The sequence below is a fragment of the Acipenser ruthenus genome, chromosome 6 (genome assembly GCF_902713425.1).
Source record: "Acipenser ruthenus chromosome 6, fAciRut3.2 maternal haplotype, whole genome shotgun sequence".
NCBI classification, from domain to species: Eukaryota; Metazoa; Chordata; class Actinopteri; order Acipenseriformes; family Acipenseridae; genus Acipenser; species Acipenser ruthenus.
Window position 1 is genome coordinate 35,752,638 of NC_081194.1, and position 18,696 is coordinate 35,771,333.

The window sequence follows — 18,696 nt, forward strand, 5'->3', positions numbered from 1 at the left end:
TCTACCTTCTCCTCCCTCCTCAACCCTCCCCCCTTCTCCCTCCTCTATCTCCTCTGATGACTTTGCCTCTCTTCTCCTCTAAAATCTCTGATATCCGCAAACTCTTTAACACCTCTCCCTCCGCCCCACCCCCTCCCGCAACAACCCCAACACCCTCTGTCTCCCCTACTAACTCCCCCTCCTTCTCCTCCTTCTCTCCCCTCTCAGGCTCTGACCTCTCCTCCAGGGCCACAAACCCATCACGTGCGCCCTGGACGCCCTCCCCACTCACCTCTTTCAAGCTGCTGCTCCTGCTCTACTCCCCTTCATCTCCTCCCTTCTTAACACCTCTCTCCTCTCTGGCCTCTTTCCCTCTGCCTTCAAACAAGCCTCTATCGACCCCACCTCCCTCCAGAACTACTGTCCTGTCTCCCTCTTACCCTTCCTCTCTAAAACCCTCGAGCGGGCAGTACACCGTCAGCTCTCTGCTTTCCTGTCTAACCACTCTTTGCTCGACCCTCTCCATCTGGTTTCTCCTCTGCTCATTCCACTGAAACTGCTTTCCTGTCTGTCACTAACTCGCTAAACTCTGCCTGTGCTGCCTATCTCTTCTCTGTCCTAATTCTCCTTGATCTCCCTACTGCCTTTGACACTTTCGATCACTCCATTCTCCTATCATCTCTCGCTGACCTGGGAATCTCTAGCACTGCTCTGGCCTGGTTCTCTTCCTACGTCTCTGACCACACCTACAAGGTAACATGGCGCGGCTCACTCTCCACACCTCACCCTCTCTCAACAGGAGTCCCGCAAGCATCAGTCTTGGGTCCTCTCCTGTTCTCTCTCTACACCCGCTCCCTGGGCCCCTATTGGGAAGATGTGGTGACAGCCTGAGATACAAAAGGCCTTGGTGAAAGAAGCAGAGAGACCTCGGTGAGACATATCCCAGTAGTGTATCAAACTACTATTCGGATGAACACGTCTAAATCTACTATATTCCAAAAGAACCCATTTGTGACTGAAGAATTAAAGAAGACAACGTATAAAGTCTGTGTTGATCCTGCTCAGGATTGAAGAATTATCATGGGGAGGACTTCATAGTACAATTCAACAATCTAAGATGCACAACCAAAAAGTAAAATCAATGTTACATTCTCCACATGAAACATAGCCAGACTACATAACTTGTGATATGTAACTTTGCATGAATCTTGACAAGTAACTGAAAAGTTAGAACTACCTCATATTATTTACACAAAGAGCTTCTGTCACGGGAAGTGGTAGCGTGCAAAATGACGTCACAGGAAACAAGGGATAGTCCAAACCCTTATATGGGTACTTTATTATTAACACAGGGCAGAATAAACAGTTCAAACACAAAAACAGTTCTACACACAAACACTGCTCCAGCAGTGTGCAAGCGCCCCTCCACGTACTTAATGGTCGTCTCTTTATGTGTTCAGGGAGGTGTAGTGCAGAGCTCCTTCAGACCAGGGTGGATCAGTGAATAAGTTGTGTCCAAGGTTCTGGCTGGAATAGCTTCAGGCACGAGTTCATCAGTCTAGAAAAGGTAAACAGTACAAGGTCTTGTGACAGAAAGACAATGATTCTTGGTAGTAAATCTTCCTCTCTACCTGTGATGTGCTCCTACTGAGAGATCGTCTGGATTTGGTCGGTCATTTGGCCCAGGACAACATCAAATTGGCTCAGCACCGGCAACAGCAGCATTACAATAAAAATGCATTAATTCGAACCTTTTGACCAGGAGACAAGGTAATGCTGCTGCTTCCCTCCTCAGAATTGAAATTATGTGCTAAATGGCAGGGGCCATATGAAGTGATTCGGGCTATAGGAAAGGTGAATTATGAAACTAGACAGCCCGATCGCCGTAATGAACGTGAAATTTATCATGTAAATTTATTAGAGACCTGCAGGCAAGGGAGGTCTTATTTACAGTCCCAGGCAATATACAGGATGATTTAGGCCCCTGTCCAGAGACTCCTAGCACTAAAATAATTTCGATGGGGGAACAATTGGTTCCAGATCAGCAACAGGAGCTGCGTAAGCATATTGAGGAGTTAAACAATGTTTTTTTCTGTTATTGAATCGTATTTTGTCATATATTTGTACTTGCTAGAACCGGTCACTGTATTTTATCTTGCTCTTAATTGTATTAATACTTGTACTGTGATTCTTGAAATGTATTTTTGTTTACGACTGTAAGTTGCCCTGGATAAGGCGTCTGCTAAGAAATAAATAATAATAATATACGCTATTGCCAAGTGCTATGCGTACCCTATGCCTCGGGTCGACAAACTTCTAGATAGACTGGGAAAGGCGAAGTTTATCTCTGCTCTGGACTTGACAAAGGGATACTGGCAGATCCCCTTAACCCGCAGTTCTAGTGAGAAAACCGCATTTTCAACACCTGCTGCCTTACAGAGACTGCTGGACCAGGTTTTATGCCCACATCATGAATATGCAGCAGCGTATATTGATGACGTGATTATTTACAGCTCCACCTGGCAAGAGCATTTGGCTAGGGTTACGGCCGTCCTTCAGTCTCTAAGGGTAGCCCGGCTGACAGCTAACTTGCGAAAATGCGCGTTTGCCAAATCAGAAACTCAGTATTTGGGATTTTTAATGGGGAATGGAAGGGTGAAACCCGTTGTCACCAAAATCCAGGCTTTAGTAGACACGGCGATCCCCAAAACCAAGACTCAGGTGAGGTCGCTACTGGGATTAGCCGGTTATTACCGCCGCTTTATCCTTGAGTATGCCACAGTGGTTAATCCTTTAGTTGACCTCACCAAATTTTATTAAGTGGTCAGCTGAGTGTCAGGGGGCATTTGATACTGTTAAGCGAAGACTCTGCCAGGCCCCCACTCTCATCACACCAGATTTCACCAAGAGATTCATCCTCCACACCAATGCATCAGATGTGGATTTGGGTGCAGTCTTGTCCCAAAAGGTTGACGGAGTAGAACACCCGATATTGTATATCAGCTAAAAGATGTTCCCTCGGGAGCGCAACTACTCCGTAGTCAAAAAGGAGTGTTTGGCCATTAAATGGGCTACTCACTCCTTACGATACTACTTGCTGGGACATTCATTCAATCTTGTCACAGACCATGCCCCACTCAAGTGGTTAAGCACAAAGAAGGATAGCAATGCCCAGATAACTCGGTGGTATCTGGCATTGCAGCCCTTCATGTACCACATGGCACATCATGCAGGGAAAGACCACCAAAATGCAGATTATTTTTCCCGGGAGGGGGGAGTAATGGGAGAGATAGATTCAGCCGAGTTCTTTCTGCGCCACTCTGAGCGGTGGGATATGTGACGGATTCTTGGTGGTAAATCTCCCTCTCGACCTGTGAGGGCGCTAAGTAACGGGAACAGAGTACTCTGGGCTACTTGGCCTGACACGTTCCGAGGGTTAAAAGGAAGTCGGTCGTGTAGAAAAGAGACGGAGCTTCGGTACACTAACTCATTGACCCAGAGGGGAAATGATGTGACAGCTGCAGATCATAAAAAGCAGCTGCAATTGTTTACCAAGGGGTCATGAGTGACGATATAAATAGGGGTCGAAGCAATGTGATCTGTTCCTTTGTTTTGGTTATTTAATAAGTGACCTGGAAGGACCTGTGTTTGCTGAAATAATCATGAGTGTTTGTTTTGTTCTATTTGTTTGTTTGTATTCACTAGACAGCTAACACGTTCTGGAGCTGTCGCCAGAGGCCAGCACAAACCCGGAACAGCACTGCACTCATATCACTATAACTGCACCACTAGCACTAATTCATGCACTAACGGACTTGTGTATGTGTTTTGTGTGGGTGTATAATAAAAACAGGACCATTATTTGTGGGGCAAACCTGGGTATTATAAATTAAGTAATACACGCTGCTGTATTACTTACCTTCATTACTGTTTACTGTTTGTTTCGCCGTCAGGCACTAGACAAAAACAAATAAAACAAACCTTTGGACCTGGATTACAATTGTCTGTCAGTTCTTTAATCACCTGCACCTGCACACTATTATAACAGCAAGAGAACATTCAAAGAGGAGGTTAAATGTCTAAGAGACACAAATGGCAAAATCATAGATGAAGAAAAAAAAATAGCAAATATATTAAATGATTACTTTTCACAGGTTTTTACAAAGGAGGACACGGACAACATGCCCCACATGTCGACCTGTTCCTATCCAGTTTTAAATAACTTTAGCATAACAGAGGCAGAAGTGTTAAAGGGACTAGGAGCTCTTAAAATAAACAAATCCCCTGGGCCGGATGAGATCCTCCCAATAGTACTCAAAGAAATGAAAGAAGTTATTTACAAGCCGCTAACCAAGATCATGCAACAGTCTCTTGACACAGGGGTTGTACCAACAGACTGGAAAATAGCAAATGTAATACCAATCCACAAAAAGGGAGACAAAACCGAACCAGGTAACTACAGACCAATAAGCCTGACTTCTATTATATGTAAACTTATGGAAACTATAATAAGATCCAAAATGGAAAATTACTTATATGGTAACAATATCCTGGGAGACAGCCAGCATGGTTTTAGGAAAGGGAGATCATGTCTAACTAACCTACTTGACTTTTTTGAGGATGCAACATTGAAAATGGATAACTGCAAAGCATACGACATGGTTTATTTAGATTTCCAGAAAGCTTTTGACAAAGTCCCGCATAAAAGATTAATTCTCAAACTGAACGCAGTAGGGATTCAAGGAAATGCATGCACATGGATTAGGGAGTGGTTAACAGGTAGAAAACAGAAAGTACTGATTAGAGGAGAAACCTCGAAATGGAGTGAGGTAACCAGTGGTGTACCACAGGGATCAGTATTAGGTCCTCTGCTATTCCTAATCTACATTAATGATTTAGACTCTGATATAGTAAGCAAACTCGTTAAATTTGCAGACGACACAAAAATAGGAGGAGTGGCAGACACTGTTGAAGCAGCAAAGGTCATTCAAAATGATCTAGACAGCATTCAAAATTGGGCAGACACATGGCAAATGAAATTTAATAGAGAAAAGTGTAAAGTATTGCATGCAGGCAATAAAAATGTGCATTATAAATATCATATGGGAGATACTGAAATTGAAGAAGGGAACTATGAAAAAGACCTAGGAGTTTATGTTGACTCAGAAATGTCTTCATCTAGACAATGTGGGGAAGCTATAAAAAAGGCTAACAAGATGCTTGGATATATTGTGAGAAGTGTTGAATTTAAATCAAGGGAAGTAATGTTAAAACTCTACAATGCATTAGTAAGACCTCACCTAGAATATTGTGTTCAGTTCTGGTCACCTCGTTACAAAAAGGATATTGCTGCTCTAGAAAGAGTGCAAAGAAGAGCAACCAGAATTATCCCAGGTTTAAAAGGCATGTCGTATGCAGACAGGCTAAAAGAATTGAATCTATTCAGTCTTGAACAAAGAAGACTACGCGGCGATCTGATTCAAACATTCAAAATCCTAAAAGGTATAGACAATGTCAACCCGGGGGACTTCTTTGACTTGAAAAAAGAAAAAAGGACCAGGGGTCATAAATGGAGATTAGATAAAGGGGCATTCAGAACAGAAAATAGGAGGCACTTTTTTACACAGAGAATTGTGAGGGTCTGGAACCAACTCCCCAGTAATGTTGTTGAAGCTGACACCCTGGGATCCTTCAAGAAGCTGCTTGATGAGATTCTGGGATCAATAAGCTACTAACAACCAAACGAGCAAGATGGGCTGAATGGCCTCCTCTCGTTTGTAAACTTTCTTATGTTCTTATGTTCTTATGTTCTTAACAACTTTGCCACAGGTCTCCACAGCAATAAATCCTGACGGCGTTTCAGTCTTTGTTTCCAAAGCACAAGGGGGTGAGTGAATGAGCTGCATCCCTTATAGACACCTGAGCCCCGCCCTGCAATCAGTGCGCCCCTATGAACCAGCCAATTGCCGTATGCAGCACAGCTGATCACAGTTTGGAAACTCAGATGCCATGCCTCTGCTTCGGCACAAAATGTCCAACTTCCGGGTTTCGCAGGAAGTGCCAGTCTAGTCAACCATTTTGTGCAAGCACGACCATCCTTATGCAGTGCCATCACAGGACGGGAGACTGTTTTCCTTGCAGGAGGATGGGCTGGCCTCCACCTGGCCTCATATGATCTGTGGCCAGTAGGGTTAAGGCAAACCAACCCCAGCGATTTTCTTCCCTAATCCTTGGGAATACAAGGCAATTGCAACAAGCCCTATCGGTCCCCACCAAAAATCAGGAACTAAACACAAGCAGGATTTGAACCTGCCAGCTCCTGCTCACTTGACTCATACTTCATGTAGCAGTGAATGAGAGGGAACATTGTAGGGCCCAGATAGCACTTATCTGTATGATTCAGCCCCCAGCTTTGTTTTTGACATACCTGCCCTACAGCATAGTATACCCTGGTATTGGTTCAAGGCTGCTAGTGATAAATGGGAAAATTCCTAAAATGGTCTCCCCCTTAGAAAAGTTGGGAAAGGTGGACAATTTCATCAACTGCTTTCAGTAAACAACCCTGTTTTACTCTTAGCGACAACTCCTAATGCAGTCATCCTCAAATAATAACTTCAGAAATGGCTTCTGATAGCACTTTGCACCTATGCAGCTGGAACCAGATGTCAGGTTTCTAAAGGCATCTTTGTTTGTCTCTTGATTTGGTTAAGATGAAATAGGTAGACTTTTCATTGCCCCTGCCTCATAAAAATGCCTACCAATTCATATGCTTTACAATGACTGGTATGTTCCAATGTTTTAGTGATTCTCTATAAATATCTCCTTTTTTATAACCACTGTTTAAACAACTGTGTTATGTCCAGATTAGGTCTACAATGTAAACTAGTCCACGGCCCTGATTTATCCATCATCCACACACACAAATGCAATGGAAAACATCTGTATATCATTGACTACTCTGTAGACTTAGGAAAGAGTGCCAAATAGTGGTAAGGTTTTATTATGGACATTTTGCTCCATGTGACATGGCAATATTCCAGTTTTTTTTGTCACTTCCTTATTTCTACAATGAACACCACTTTCATGTATATAGTTATAATACCAGGCCTATAAACCATACCTAGTGTTAATAGAGAATTGTAAAGAAACAAAGCAAAACCTCGCATCTCTCGCTCTCTCATCCCTTTCCAATGTTCTAGAGATTGTGGCATTATCCAGCATTGATTATGCTATTATAGTTTATTCTTTGTTATAATGTTGAAATTAACTAATGTTTCCTGCAGATTGTTATCAGGCTAAGAGCCTTTTTATTTCTGTTTCGCTTCCTTCGCTGTGCTTGAAGTTGTAATTTACACTGCAAGTAGTTGAAAGAGAATGCTTATATTGTAGGTCATAGAGTTTAAAAAATAATTGAATATTAATTTTGTAATGTGTGCATTTGGAACAAAAGAAGTGAATGGGACTATAATCATACATGAACTGCTTAAGACCCATGGCTTCTGCAGTTAGATTCAACCAATAGTTTAAAGAAATGTTTCAGATCTAAAGGGTATATGTAATTTACACTGTATGCTCATTTATCCAACCTAGTTCAGTGGCTTGGTTAAAAAAAAAAACTACTGTTTGTAGCATGACATTCACTAAAAGGGTTCATTCTTAATGAATGACACAGGGTTCACAAAATGCAATCAGTCTCAATGGAGGACAGTGGAATGAAGACCACTTTAGCTGCTAGACTGACATAAGTAAATTGATCTATGTTTACATTATGCCCGATATTTATTAAATGATACAATTTGCTACTATATTTGTTTAAACCAGTCAAAGTCTGTGTTATGAAGTGTTAGTTCCATAGCCTTCAATGAGCTCTGCTTCATCAGAAAGCACACCTTGTTGACAGTATATTCCCCTTTGTTTTAGCAGCAGTGATTTGTTAATAATATACTGTATGTGTGCTAAAAACAGGCATATAAGATAACAACCTCACTGTAACAAGATATACTTAACACTACTTAATACATATATTACCATGAGGTAGCTGCTACAATACTCCTCAATAATGTAGCAGATATGAATTTAGAAGTTATAAACCATATTAACCCCCTTAGACTTTATGAACACTCCAAGAAGATTTGGTAGCACAGATGGCCAAGCCATTGTGACATCCTGACCTGAGCCAACAGGGTGTGACCTATTTTCAATGGAGGTCATTCTTCATTGTGTTTGAAGTGGACTATAAATATGACAGCAGTGTCATGTGTGCCTGTTTGTGAAAGATCACATGCTGCTGACTGTAAACTGAGAGAGAGGGTCACCGCAGAGGGCAGTTGTTGATAAGAGTGAATACTACAGAAAAAAAAACAATATGTTAGTAACATACTTGCCTGCCATGGATGTAAATTCAAAATTAGAGCTCTCAGTATGATGACCATCAGTGTGACATACAGATGGGTGGATAAATGGACCAATTGACACCTCCATAATCAGATACTCTTAAGCTAAATATTGTTAATTCCAAGTTTCATGACAAATGGATTAGTGGTTCTCCAGATATATACACAAATATAATTGTGAGATACAGATGGGTGGACAGACAGACCCCCTCTACATCCCACAAATCTGAAATTCTCAATAACTGGTGAAAGTCGTCAAACTTTCTTTGGTACAGTCGATGGTTAAGAATGGACAAAATATTTCAGTCCTCCAAAGCATCTTTCCTACATCCCCCATGGTGATTCCCACAAAACCTGGATTTGTTAGAAAAAGGAACATGCCTCTGGTCAAAATTGCTTTTTGTCACAGCCATTCTAGCTTCATGACACTACATAGTCCATCCAGGGTAACCATTAAGCCAGTTAAACACTTAGCAATGTTGCTGTGGAAAACATTCTTATTTGTTATAAAGAGAGCCTGTTTTACCCTGTGAAATTGTGCACGCTGTTACTTTTACTGTTATCTTAATGATGGAATCTTTCCTTGAGACATCGGGTACCCACATTAAGCAGTAATGCTAAACCTTGGCCTTTTGTTTCCAGCGGTGGTTGTCCTAGTATCCTCTTTCTCATTGTTTGGTTTAAAACTGACCTCAAACCCATATAAAGGTTTACTGCTATATATATTGTCAAAAAAACATGTTTGAACACTATAAAGCATGGGAAATGGAGAACTGCACCTTGTCAATAAGACCTGTTTTCCCCATGACTGGCTTGTATTTTCTGGAAACTAATGTGTATATGATTGGCAATATGCCCTGCGTAGAAAATAATAATTTGATGCTTTACAGCTCTTTTCACTAGTATTGCGTAGCATTGGTTTTATGTGGAAAAAAAACTGCTTACAATGTTAAGATATATATACCATTAATTAAACATAAAAAATAAAACATCTGTGTTCAGCAACACAAATCTTAGCTCAAACATATGTTTTTTTTTCTTCCAGTATTTATGGTTTTCCTTATGGTTTTTGGTTTGTACTTTCATAGCATGTGGTTTGTATTATTAATAAACTTAGAATTTGGTCTGGTGCTAAACAAAGAGATGACGTATATTATATGACAACAGTTTAATCATCAGAGTACAGACAGCGAGAAGTACCATAGGATTAAGATACTTCACCTCCAGGTCACGTGTGTTTCTAGACAGCAATTAATGATCACTTGAACTGATTGTTTTTTGGGTCAACAAGTTCTGCTGATCTTAATAAAGAGTGTGTGAAAAGTCTGAACGTAGTCAACATCTGCAATAATACTCTTAAATCTGAATTTGCTGCTGTCAGAAATAATGGTCTAATGTGACACTTTGGCGGAGTAATAGTGACACCCAGTGGCTAGTTGAGCCCCTTTTCTTTGGGCTCTGTTTACAGAATGATGTTTATGTTTTGTGGTTTTATTCGAAAATGTGAAAGTTTTTGGTTTGATTTTCCTGCTAAAATCTTTAAGAGTTTTGGTGGTATAGATTATTTATTAAGATGTGATTTTGAGATTTCTAAACTGCCCATTAAGTTATCTGCATTTCATCAGCAAGTCCTCCGTTATTGGAAACTAATATATAAACATAACTTCACTCCGCATTCTACTCCAATTTGGAACAATAGATGTATCCTAATTAAGAGAGAATCCTTCTTTTACAGTGAATGGATGGAGAAAGGTGTCTGGTCTATTCAACATTTAATGGATGATAATGGAAATATTCTATTGTATAAAGATTTCATTCAAAAATATGATCTTGTTTGCACCAATAGACAATTAACCAGGAGGTCCCTGGTTCAAATCCCACCTCAGCCACTGACTCATTGTGTGACCCTGAGCAAGTCACTTAACCTCCTTGGGCTCCGTCTTTCGGGTGAGACGTAATTGTAAGTGACTCTGCAGCTGATGCATAGTTCACACACCCGAGTCTCTGTAAGTCGCCTTGGATAAAGGCGTCTGCTAAATAAACAAATAATAATAATTCTACAGTGGTTAAGGCAAATCCACAAGCAATGATTATTTTAGTTAAAGGAATGTTGACTTATTCTGCTGCAGTACCATAGATGTTTTCATTAGTTATTGATGGATGTAATTTCCTAGATAAAAAATGTAATAACAAATTCTTAAGAACTAATCTTACTGCAGAATGTTTCCCTTCACCTTTGAAAAGGAAGTATACGTTACAAGACTAGATGTTCTATAGTCAGAATAAGAACCAGACATCTTTCTTTTCCTTCATCACCTAAAGCTAAAGAAGTTCATCTCAAAACAATAATGTCATGATTTCTTAAGACAGAGATTTAACTTTGACTTTAACCCTTGTGTGTTTTGTAACTCAGATATTGAAACGGCAGAACATCTTTTTTTCACATGGCTACTTACTAAAACCTTTTGGGATGCATTTCAGGACTGGATCACAAGTAATGATCTATTCATACCCACTTTAACGTTTAATAATATTAGGTTTGGTTTTCTAATGGAGGACAGGAAAGCTGAATGTATGTACAATAACTTGATCATTATGGCAAAATATTTCATTCACAAATGTCGTTTTTTTAAAACTACCCCGTTTATTGTTTTCTTAAACGAGATAAAGTTATATAAACAATCTTTGAAATTGGTTAAATCCAAACAAGCCCTTGATCTTTACAATAATCTCTATAATTTGACTCGTGAATAGTCCACCGTGTGTATTTGTGTTTTTTTGTTATTTCATTTATTTTATTTGTACAAGTTTACTTTACGTTTATTGAAAGAAACATTCCTTATATATGTAAATTATGCCTGTTTGTTATATGAATATATATATATATATATATATATATATATATATATATATATATATATATATATATATATATATATATATATATATATATATATGTTTTGTGATCTAAATGTTCTTCTTGTGAAAGGAGTGATCACCAATAAAATCACTTCTTATTATCACGAGCAACCTTTTCAATGATCCTCTTTGAACTGTGAGGAAAACCGATTAATTTTTTTTTTTTTTTTCAAACAGTAAACCATTGACAGAAATTGAACAGGAAGTGAGCAGTTACCCTGATTCTATAACGCTGTCTTTGAGAAATCTGTATCCCAAACAAAAATGAAAAAGCAAGTTAAGAAAAACAGTAGATATTCAATACAAGGCAATTATACTACTTAATATGTTACAAGGGTTTTTACAATAAAAATATTTTACATGCATAATGAATAACAGCACCAGCATCCCCCTTCTTAAATAAAATATGTATCTTATCACCTATCTCAATATTTTCATGTCATCAGTTATATCTGCTAAACTACACCAAAGATTAGATTTTGAGCGCGCAGGTGACCTACCACAACTTAACTTTGAACTCCTGCCCAGTAGATGGCGGTATAAGAAACTGTGCATTTTGTGATAAATGCACTTATCAGTGTCCGGCTCTGTGATTGGTCCAAATGCAATCGCCCAATCAAGGAAAACGACTGTATGTTAAACTTCCGTCCATCTTTCTTTCTCTATTGCTGATGTGTTATTAGAGTAGAGATTTGGTTTGGGTGTATTGGTGTTTGCTGGTCGTTGTTATTTATTTTAGTTGTAAATCCGTGTTGCAGCATGCCTTTCTATCAGACTTGGGAGGAGTTTGCGAGAGCTGCCGAGAAACTTTATTTAACAGATCCTATGAAGGTAAGAAAGACTGGGAGAAATAAATATGCGGCAGTGATAGTACAGTACCGGTATGTGCACGCTCCATTCTGGAATTACACTTACAATATATACGTAATTCCAAAAATAGAGTCAGAATTAACCCTCCTATTATGTTGAGAATTTGGATACGTACGTCGTAATTTACTCATAACGTGTTTGATTAGTGTGCCCATTGAAGCACCAAATGGTAGAATATAGATTTTCTAATATGCTCATCAAATCAAGTTAGGAGAAGAAAAAAATAATGTCGAAACAAATGAAAAATTACAATGTAAATTCTAAATGTGAATCTCATAATTAAAAAATAACGGTAGCTAAGTGTGTTTTGGTTTCAGGCAGTACTGACTTGTCATTGTTGAAGCAACAATAACTTGAATGTGTCCATATGATATTATAGACCTTGAATCAAGATAGCTCACTCGTTGTATACTAGGGGAGATGTTTGTAATACATTTATTGTATTGTACCGAACTGGAGAGAATCGCAATGTTCTGTGTTAAATGATTCTGTTGTGGAATTTGAGTGCAATGTCCATTTGGAATACTCGCAGTTTACTATGCCAATGTGTGGAACATTGAACTGTAGATGTGTTCCAGTCAGTATTACTATTGCAGTTGCACTAATGCACAGTGTTTGTTTCAGGTTCGAGTTGTTCTCAAGTATCGGCACTGTGACGGGAACCTGTGTATGAAAGTCACTGATGATGCAGTGGTGAGTAATTACTACCTGATAAGTTCTCAACACATGGACATTGAATTTCTTAATTGGAGATCTGCAGTGTGTGAAATTGCTGCCTAAACTAAACATCAAACAAGCATGTCAGTGACCTACTTCTCCTGCCACTGCTCTATGTACGACATTTTAGCAATCGTGATCTCGAAAGAAAATGGACCTACTGTACGTCCAGCTCTGTCTGGCTTACCAATAGTTGTAATATGGGAAATAGCATGCTGCTACGGTGTCCATATTAGGACATCATCGTACATCAGGCATAAAGGAGTCATTATGTGCTCTCTCCTCTGAAACGTCCTCCGTCATGCTCCATGCTGCCGCCTCCCTGGTCTGAAGAGATCAGCCAATAAGAACCGTTTCCAACTTATACGCGTTTTCATTGGTTAGATTAAATACCAGTAATATTACCCGGGAGACCAGCTACGTATTTGAATGGGGCGTAGCTAACTAAACACATTCAACGTCTGAGAGCTGAAAATAATAATAATAATAATAATAATAATAATAATAAAGCCGAAGAATTATCGTTTTCGTGAGGTAATGATTGCAATTGTACAGTTCAATGCAAGCAAAGCAAGCCCAAAAAAGCACGTTAAAAAACACATCCGCGTTTAAAAAATGTGCTCTTAAAAGTACACATTCTTGTAATGTTATTTTGCACAAAAGCATATGTGTGTGTGTGTTAAAAGTTGGGATGGTATTTGCTCACATTTCATAGTTTTGATTAACTTATTGTTATTTCAGAATCTGCCCTTTAACATGTTTGAAGGGAACAGGACATTACTTAAAACGGAAAGGAACTTGTTAACACATGTTAACTGCAAGGTTGTATTTCCTGCCTCTACAATTATATTCAATCCACACATTTTCAGTACCAACCAATGATAATGAGTTTATTTTACGTATGATCATTTGTTGTTAGTCAGGGCTGGAGTTTAGTTTTTGACTCCACAGTAAAAGCTAAGGCAGAGATCAAGCTATGTGCTTATAATAAGGATGATTAAATAGTTTTTCTTTTTTTTCTGATTAAATTAAAACTTGATCAGTAAGTTAACGCATTTGTGGAATTTCAGCAGTGTCACTGTAAACAAAAACTCCTGTATGATTTTTAGCAGCTACATTAACCCTTACAAAAGCCTTTAATATCTCCTATAATATCCTCGTATATGTAACTTTTAATTGAGTTCATGTGTGGTATTTTCTCAATCATTGATTGGTACTGTTAAAAAGCATGGATTTAAAATAATCGTAACAAACTTGGATGCAATGTCTTAATGACTTGAAGCATATTCAGAAAGACATAAACTCGCATTTCCATCTATATAGTTAGCAAAAAGAAAATTCTTCCGTTTCCCTAAAGATCCAAAACAATTTAGAATTCAGCAATCATGCAGGTTTGTGCTATTTTAAACAAAAAAATAAGCTCATTAAATATAACTAGATTTTATGTTTCTTTATACATACATACATATTTTAACACATTATAAGAGCTACATAATTTTCAAATAATATCTTATCCATTTGCATTTTTTTATAAATTAATTTCTTACTTGTTGTCTATCCTATCATAATGTTTTGGTTTATCTTGATTACTTAGGTGCTTAATAAGTGTTATGAAACATGACTTTACATTTCATTACGTTTATAGCAGTGCTGGTCCTGAAGGCTGCAGGAGCGAATAAATAATCAAGCAATGCACACCGCAGGGGAAGCGAACGACACAGATATGGCATAATAAAAACGAACTGGCAGCGCTATGGTGTTGGTTTGTGTAGAACCAGGTTCGTGGTTGTTGGTCCATTACTAAGGAAGTGATGCATTCCCTTTTCTAGTGCAGAGGCGCATGCGATCTTCAGACTGTTAGGGGTGCACCGACAGCTGACAAGTGAAAACATTGAGAACCGCAGAACAGAATGATTATTCGAGTGGCAGTGCATTTAAGTCATTTTTGCGCCCTTGGCTGCTGCCCCGCTCGCCCACCCCTAGTTACAAGAATGTGCACTTTTAAGGCGCATATTTTTTAAACAAGTGTGTTTTTTTAATGTAATTTTTTGGGCTTGCTTTGCTTACATTGAAATGTACAATTGCAATCATTACCTCATGAAAACAATAATTCTTCGGCTTTAGATATTATTATTATTATTATTATTATTATTATTATTATTATTATTATTACTTTTTTCAGCTCTCAGTTGTTGAATGTGTTTAGTTAGCTACGTTCAATTCAAATACGTAGCTGGTCTCCCGGTTATTTAATCTAACCAATGAAAACGCGTATAAATTGGAAACAGTTCTTTATTGGCTGATCTCTTCAGAACAGAGAGGAGGGAGTTTCAGAGGAGGGAGGGAGGAGCTTCAGAACAGGTTGGAGGTAGTTTCAGAGGAGAGAGCGCATAATGACTCCTTTTTGCCTGATGTACGATGATGTCCTCATATGGACACCGTATGCTGCAGCTCCCCTGCTCCGTATTAGTTAATTTCTGATCTTGCAGCATGTAACACGACTGCTCTTAAGATTACACACGGCTCCAGACTGCGACTGAAATGGTTGCAAAATGATGCCAGTGCACGCCTTTTAAGCTAGTGTGAGAAGGACAGTCTGATCGAATAGGAAAGACTAAACGTCAGTGTGAGGAATGTGGAGCAGAACTGAGACGCAGGTACAAAAAATACTGAAGTGCTGTATTAAGACAGTGTACGGGGAAATAAATGTCAAGTGTCTGAACTTGGAAACTGTTGTGTGTTGCACACATGCCATTCAAACGTGCCCCGGAAAAAGTTTAGTAAAGGGTCGAGAATTAAACAAAAAAGCAATAGGGAATTGAAAAGGTTACCATATCAAGCTGCTAAAGGGTTGTTTGTGAACTCTGCAGCCTCCAGTAAACCAATGTAGACTTTGCTGGTATAGTACGAAGCCTTGGTTTCGAGTTGAAAAAAAGATCTTAATTTTTTCTCTAGTTTGTCTACTGCATGTAGCGCTAGTGGTAATGCAGAGTCTGCTTCTACGGCAGATATAGACTCCGTTATGATGGGGACGCCTTGTGATTTTTATATATATATATATATATATATATATATATGTTTGTGATGTGTGTATATATATATATATATATATATATATATATATATATATATATATATAGCCAAATGTTTGTGATTATTATTTGGTCACGTGACCACAAAATACATCTAATGTAAAAAAAAAAAAAAAAGTAGCTTTTTCATAAAATGTATTATTGTATTATACCTGCATCACATTTAGTCAGTATAATGCAAATGTTTGGAAAATGTAGACTTTTAAGCTGCTGGATGTGCCTGTGCCTACGTGGAAATATTTGCATTGGGGGTGAGGGGTTTACATGCTCTACACAGACACCAGGCCACTTTGAACTTTCCACTTTGTAATATGCAGCCCATGGTCCATAACACCCACTGCAATTTCATGTGCCCAGTGAGCCACCAAAGAATGAGATACCCTGGCATAAGTATACATTTTTTGAAACTGCACAAAGTAAGGATTTTAGAAATGGGTAACATGAGTTAGCATGTTAATGGTGTGTTACCCATAATCCTTCTGCAATTTGAAGTAATGTCACTGTATATAGCAAAAATCACACTTGTTTTGTCTTATATTTGGACCTTGTTCCACTGTTAAAAGGACAGTTGCTCTGAGTGTCCCGAATTCAAAAAGTACCAAATATGTGCACCTTTATGCTAACAGTTTCTCTCCAACCAGACATAAGAAGTCTAAGATACAAGATGTCACACACAGTAACTATATACAAAAACCATGTGGTTCCTAATGTTTATTTTTACCCTCTGATTGCTGAATTGTCGCCACTGAAGGAAAAAAAAACTAGTACCTTCCACACACTCGATCTGGATTCGTTACAGTGGTGTCGTGTGATCTGAGTCAGGAAGTATCAACATACTTCCTGTATCTACCATCAACATCAACAAAACAGGATGTAGACAAATAGTCAGATGTTACTTTAAAGCTGATTTTATGAAGCACAGCTTGATAAAACAGCTAATCAAAGGTAAACTCTTTTTTTTTATTATCAATCCTTATTTTAAAGAAACCAGACTGTTTGTTTTAAATTCATTCGGTATGTTTCACAGTACAAGCCAAAGATAGCCACTGCTTGCGTTCTAATAGGCTGTAAATTACATTTAACAACTGCGTCACATCAAATATTTTGTCGGTTAAATAGTGAAATTAAAGCCAACGACTGAATGTTATGTAATAGCACCTCAATGAGTGACCCAGAGTGAAAAAACGGCAATCCAGATTTTTTTTTTAACCATATATTTCAATTGGACGTACGAGGTATGTCCGTAGCACACAAGAGGTTAAACAAACGGGAACAAAACAAACTGGAGGCACAAACAAAACACAAGAACAAAGGCAAGGTTCCAATAAAAGGTTTAAACAAAAATAAATCATCTAAACAAACACTCATTATTCAGACTGGGCAGTTGCCTTCACTGAATATTTACCTCCCTGAACTTACCCACAAACAAAGGATCTGGTTCCCTTTGTCTACCATGTGGCTGGGGCTTGAGTGACCATCAATTATTCAATCATGACCCAGCCACATTCCACACGTGGATCTGGCAGGGATGGAATCGACTCCATCCCTGCCAAACTTCAATTCAAAGTATTTTAATTTATTTAAACAAACACACTGTTTACATGTGCAGGGCTTCTGCCATGCCGCAAGTACTTTTTTTTCAACTTTTTTTTCTGGGTGCTTTTATAATGAGTGACTTTAAGTCCTCTTGTGTGACTTGTAACATGATGTTTTTTGTTTCAGTGTTTGCAGTACAAGACAGATCAGGCCCAGGATGTCAAGAAAATTGAGAAGTTCCATGGCCAGCTGATGAGACTTATGGTATCGAAGGAATCACGCAGTGTTTCCATGGAAACAGACTGATCTGTCAATTTTGTTTGCAAATACAATTTGGACAGTGTTGTCATCTGACACAAAATTGGAAGACTGAACAGGAGAGACTTTGATATGGGGGGTTGGGAGGGTAAATTAAATGTTGGTTGGTAGAGAGAGTGATGGGGAAAAAAAAAGGAAGTCCTGAGGATAATTCTGGCATCTAGGCAAATTCTTGCAGGAATACCTGTATTTATGTATGTGGATGTAAAGGTTTGGAACAAAATGGTTCTTTTGCAGAGTGCTGTCTGGCCTGTTAATATGATGAGCTGTTAATAAATGTTCAGGTATTTGGGATAATAAGATTTTTTGAAGGTTGTCCAAACGAAGGACCCTCGTTTTTGTTATAATCGGTCCACAATCAAGTTTCGCTTTGTATTTTGGGTTCTTCAGAGCCCCTTTCCAGGCACTTGCATGCCTATAAGTATATTGTATTTTAATTACAATTTGTTAATTCAAGATTAACTTCCTTTAAAAGTAATTTTTTAAAAAGGTACATGGGTTTAATTTCTGTAAAAATATTTTAGTTTAAAGGTAACATTTTGTTGTGGATGTGTTAAGTTTAAGTTTTCACTTTCACTCTTTGGAACTTCTGTATTCATATATATTAAACAAAATTGAAACATGTACATGGTACATTTACTAGAACTCTTTGTCTTCTTAAAATACATTAATATGATTCTGGTTTCATAGACCCTAATTGTTACTAATACTACCAACCTTTTCACTTACAATTCGGACTCCGTCGATCAGATTAGAAGATTCTTATTTGAGCCACCTGTTTACTCTTGAGCACAGACCTGAGCCGGCTTTACCCCCGTATGCGAGCGCATAGCCCCTGACCTGTACTGCATGCCCGATGACGTCATATCGAC

At 38.6% G+C, this 18,696-nt stretch overlaps 1 protein-coding gene and 1 long non-coding RNA gene across 2 annotated transcripts; one reads left to right on the plus strand and one right to left on the minus strand.

Annotated features, from left to right (window-relative positions):
* Window positions 1-1,291: 1,291 nt before the first annotated feature.
* LOC131737279 (uncharacterized) lies at window positions 1,292-13,230 on the minus strand. The gene is made up of 2 exons (XR_009328878.1): window positions 13,066-13,230; window positions 1,292-1,537 (listed from the first exon to the last, which is right to left on the minus strand). It is a non-coding gene; the product is annotated as an uncharacterized LOC131737279 (long non-coding RNA).
* srp9 (signal recognition particle 9) lies at window positions 11,915-18,463 on the plus strand. Its single transcript, XM_034017646.3, has 3 exons — window positions 11,915-12,122; window positions 12,786-12,854; window positions 17,693-18,463. The coding sequence occupies exons 1-3, from the start codon at window positions 12,051-12,053 to the stop codon at window positions 17,810-17,812; spliced, it is 261 nt and encodes an 86-aa protein (XP_033873537.1). The 5' UTR covers window positions 11,915-12,050; the 3' UTR covers window positions 17,813-18,463.
* Window positions 18,464-18,696: the final 233 nt, after the last annotated feature.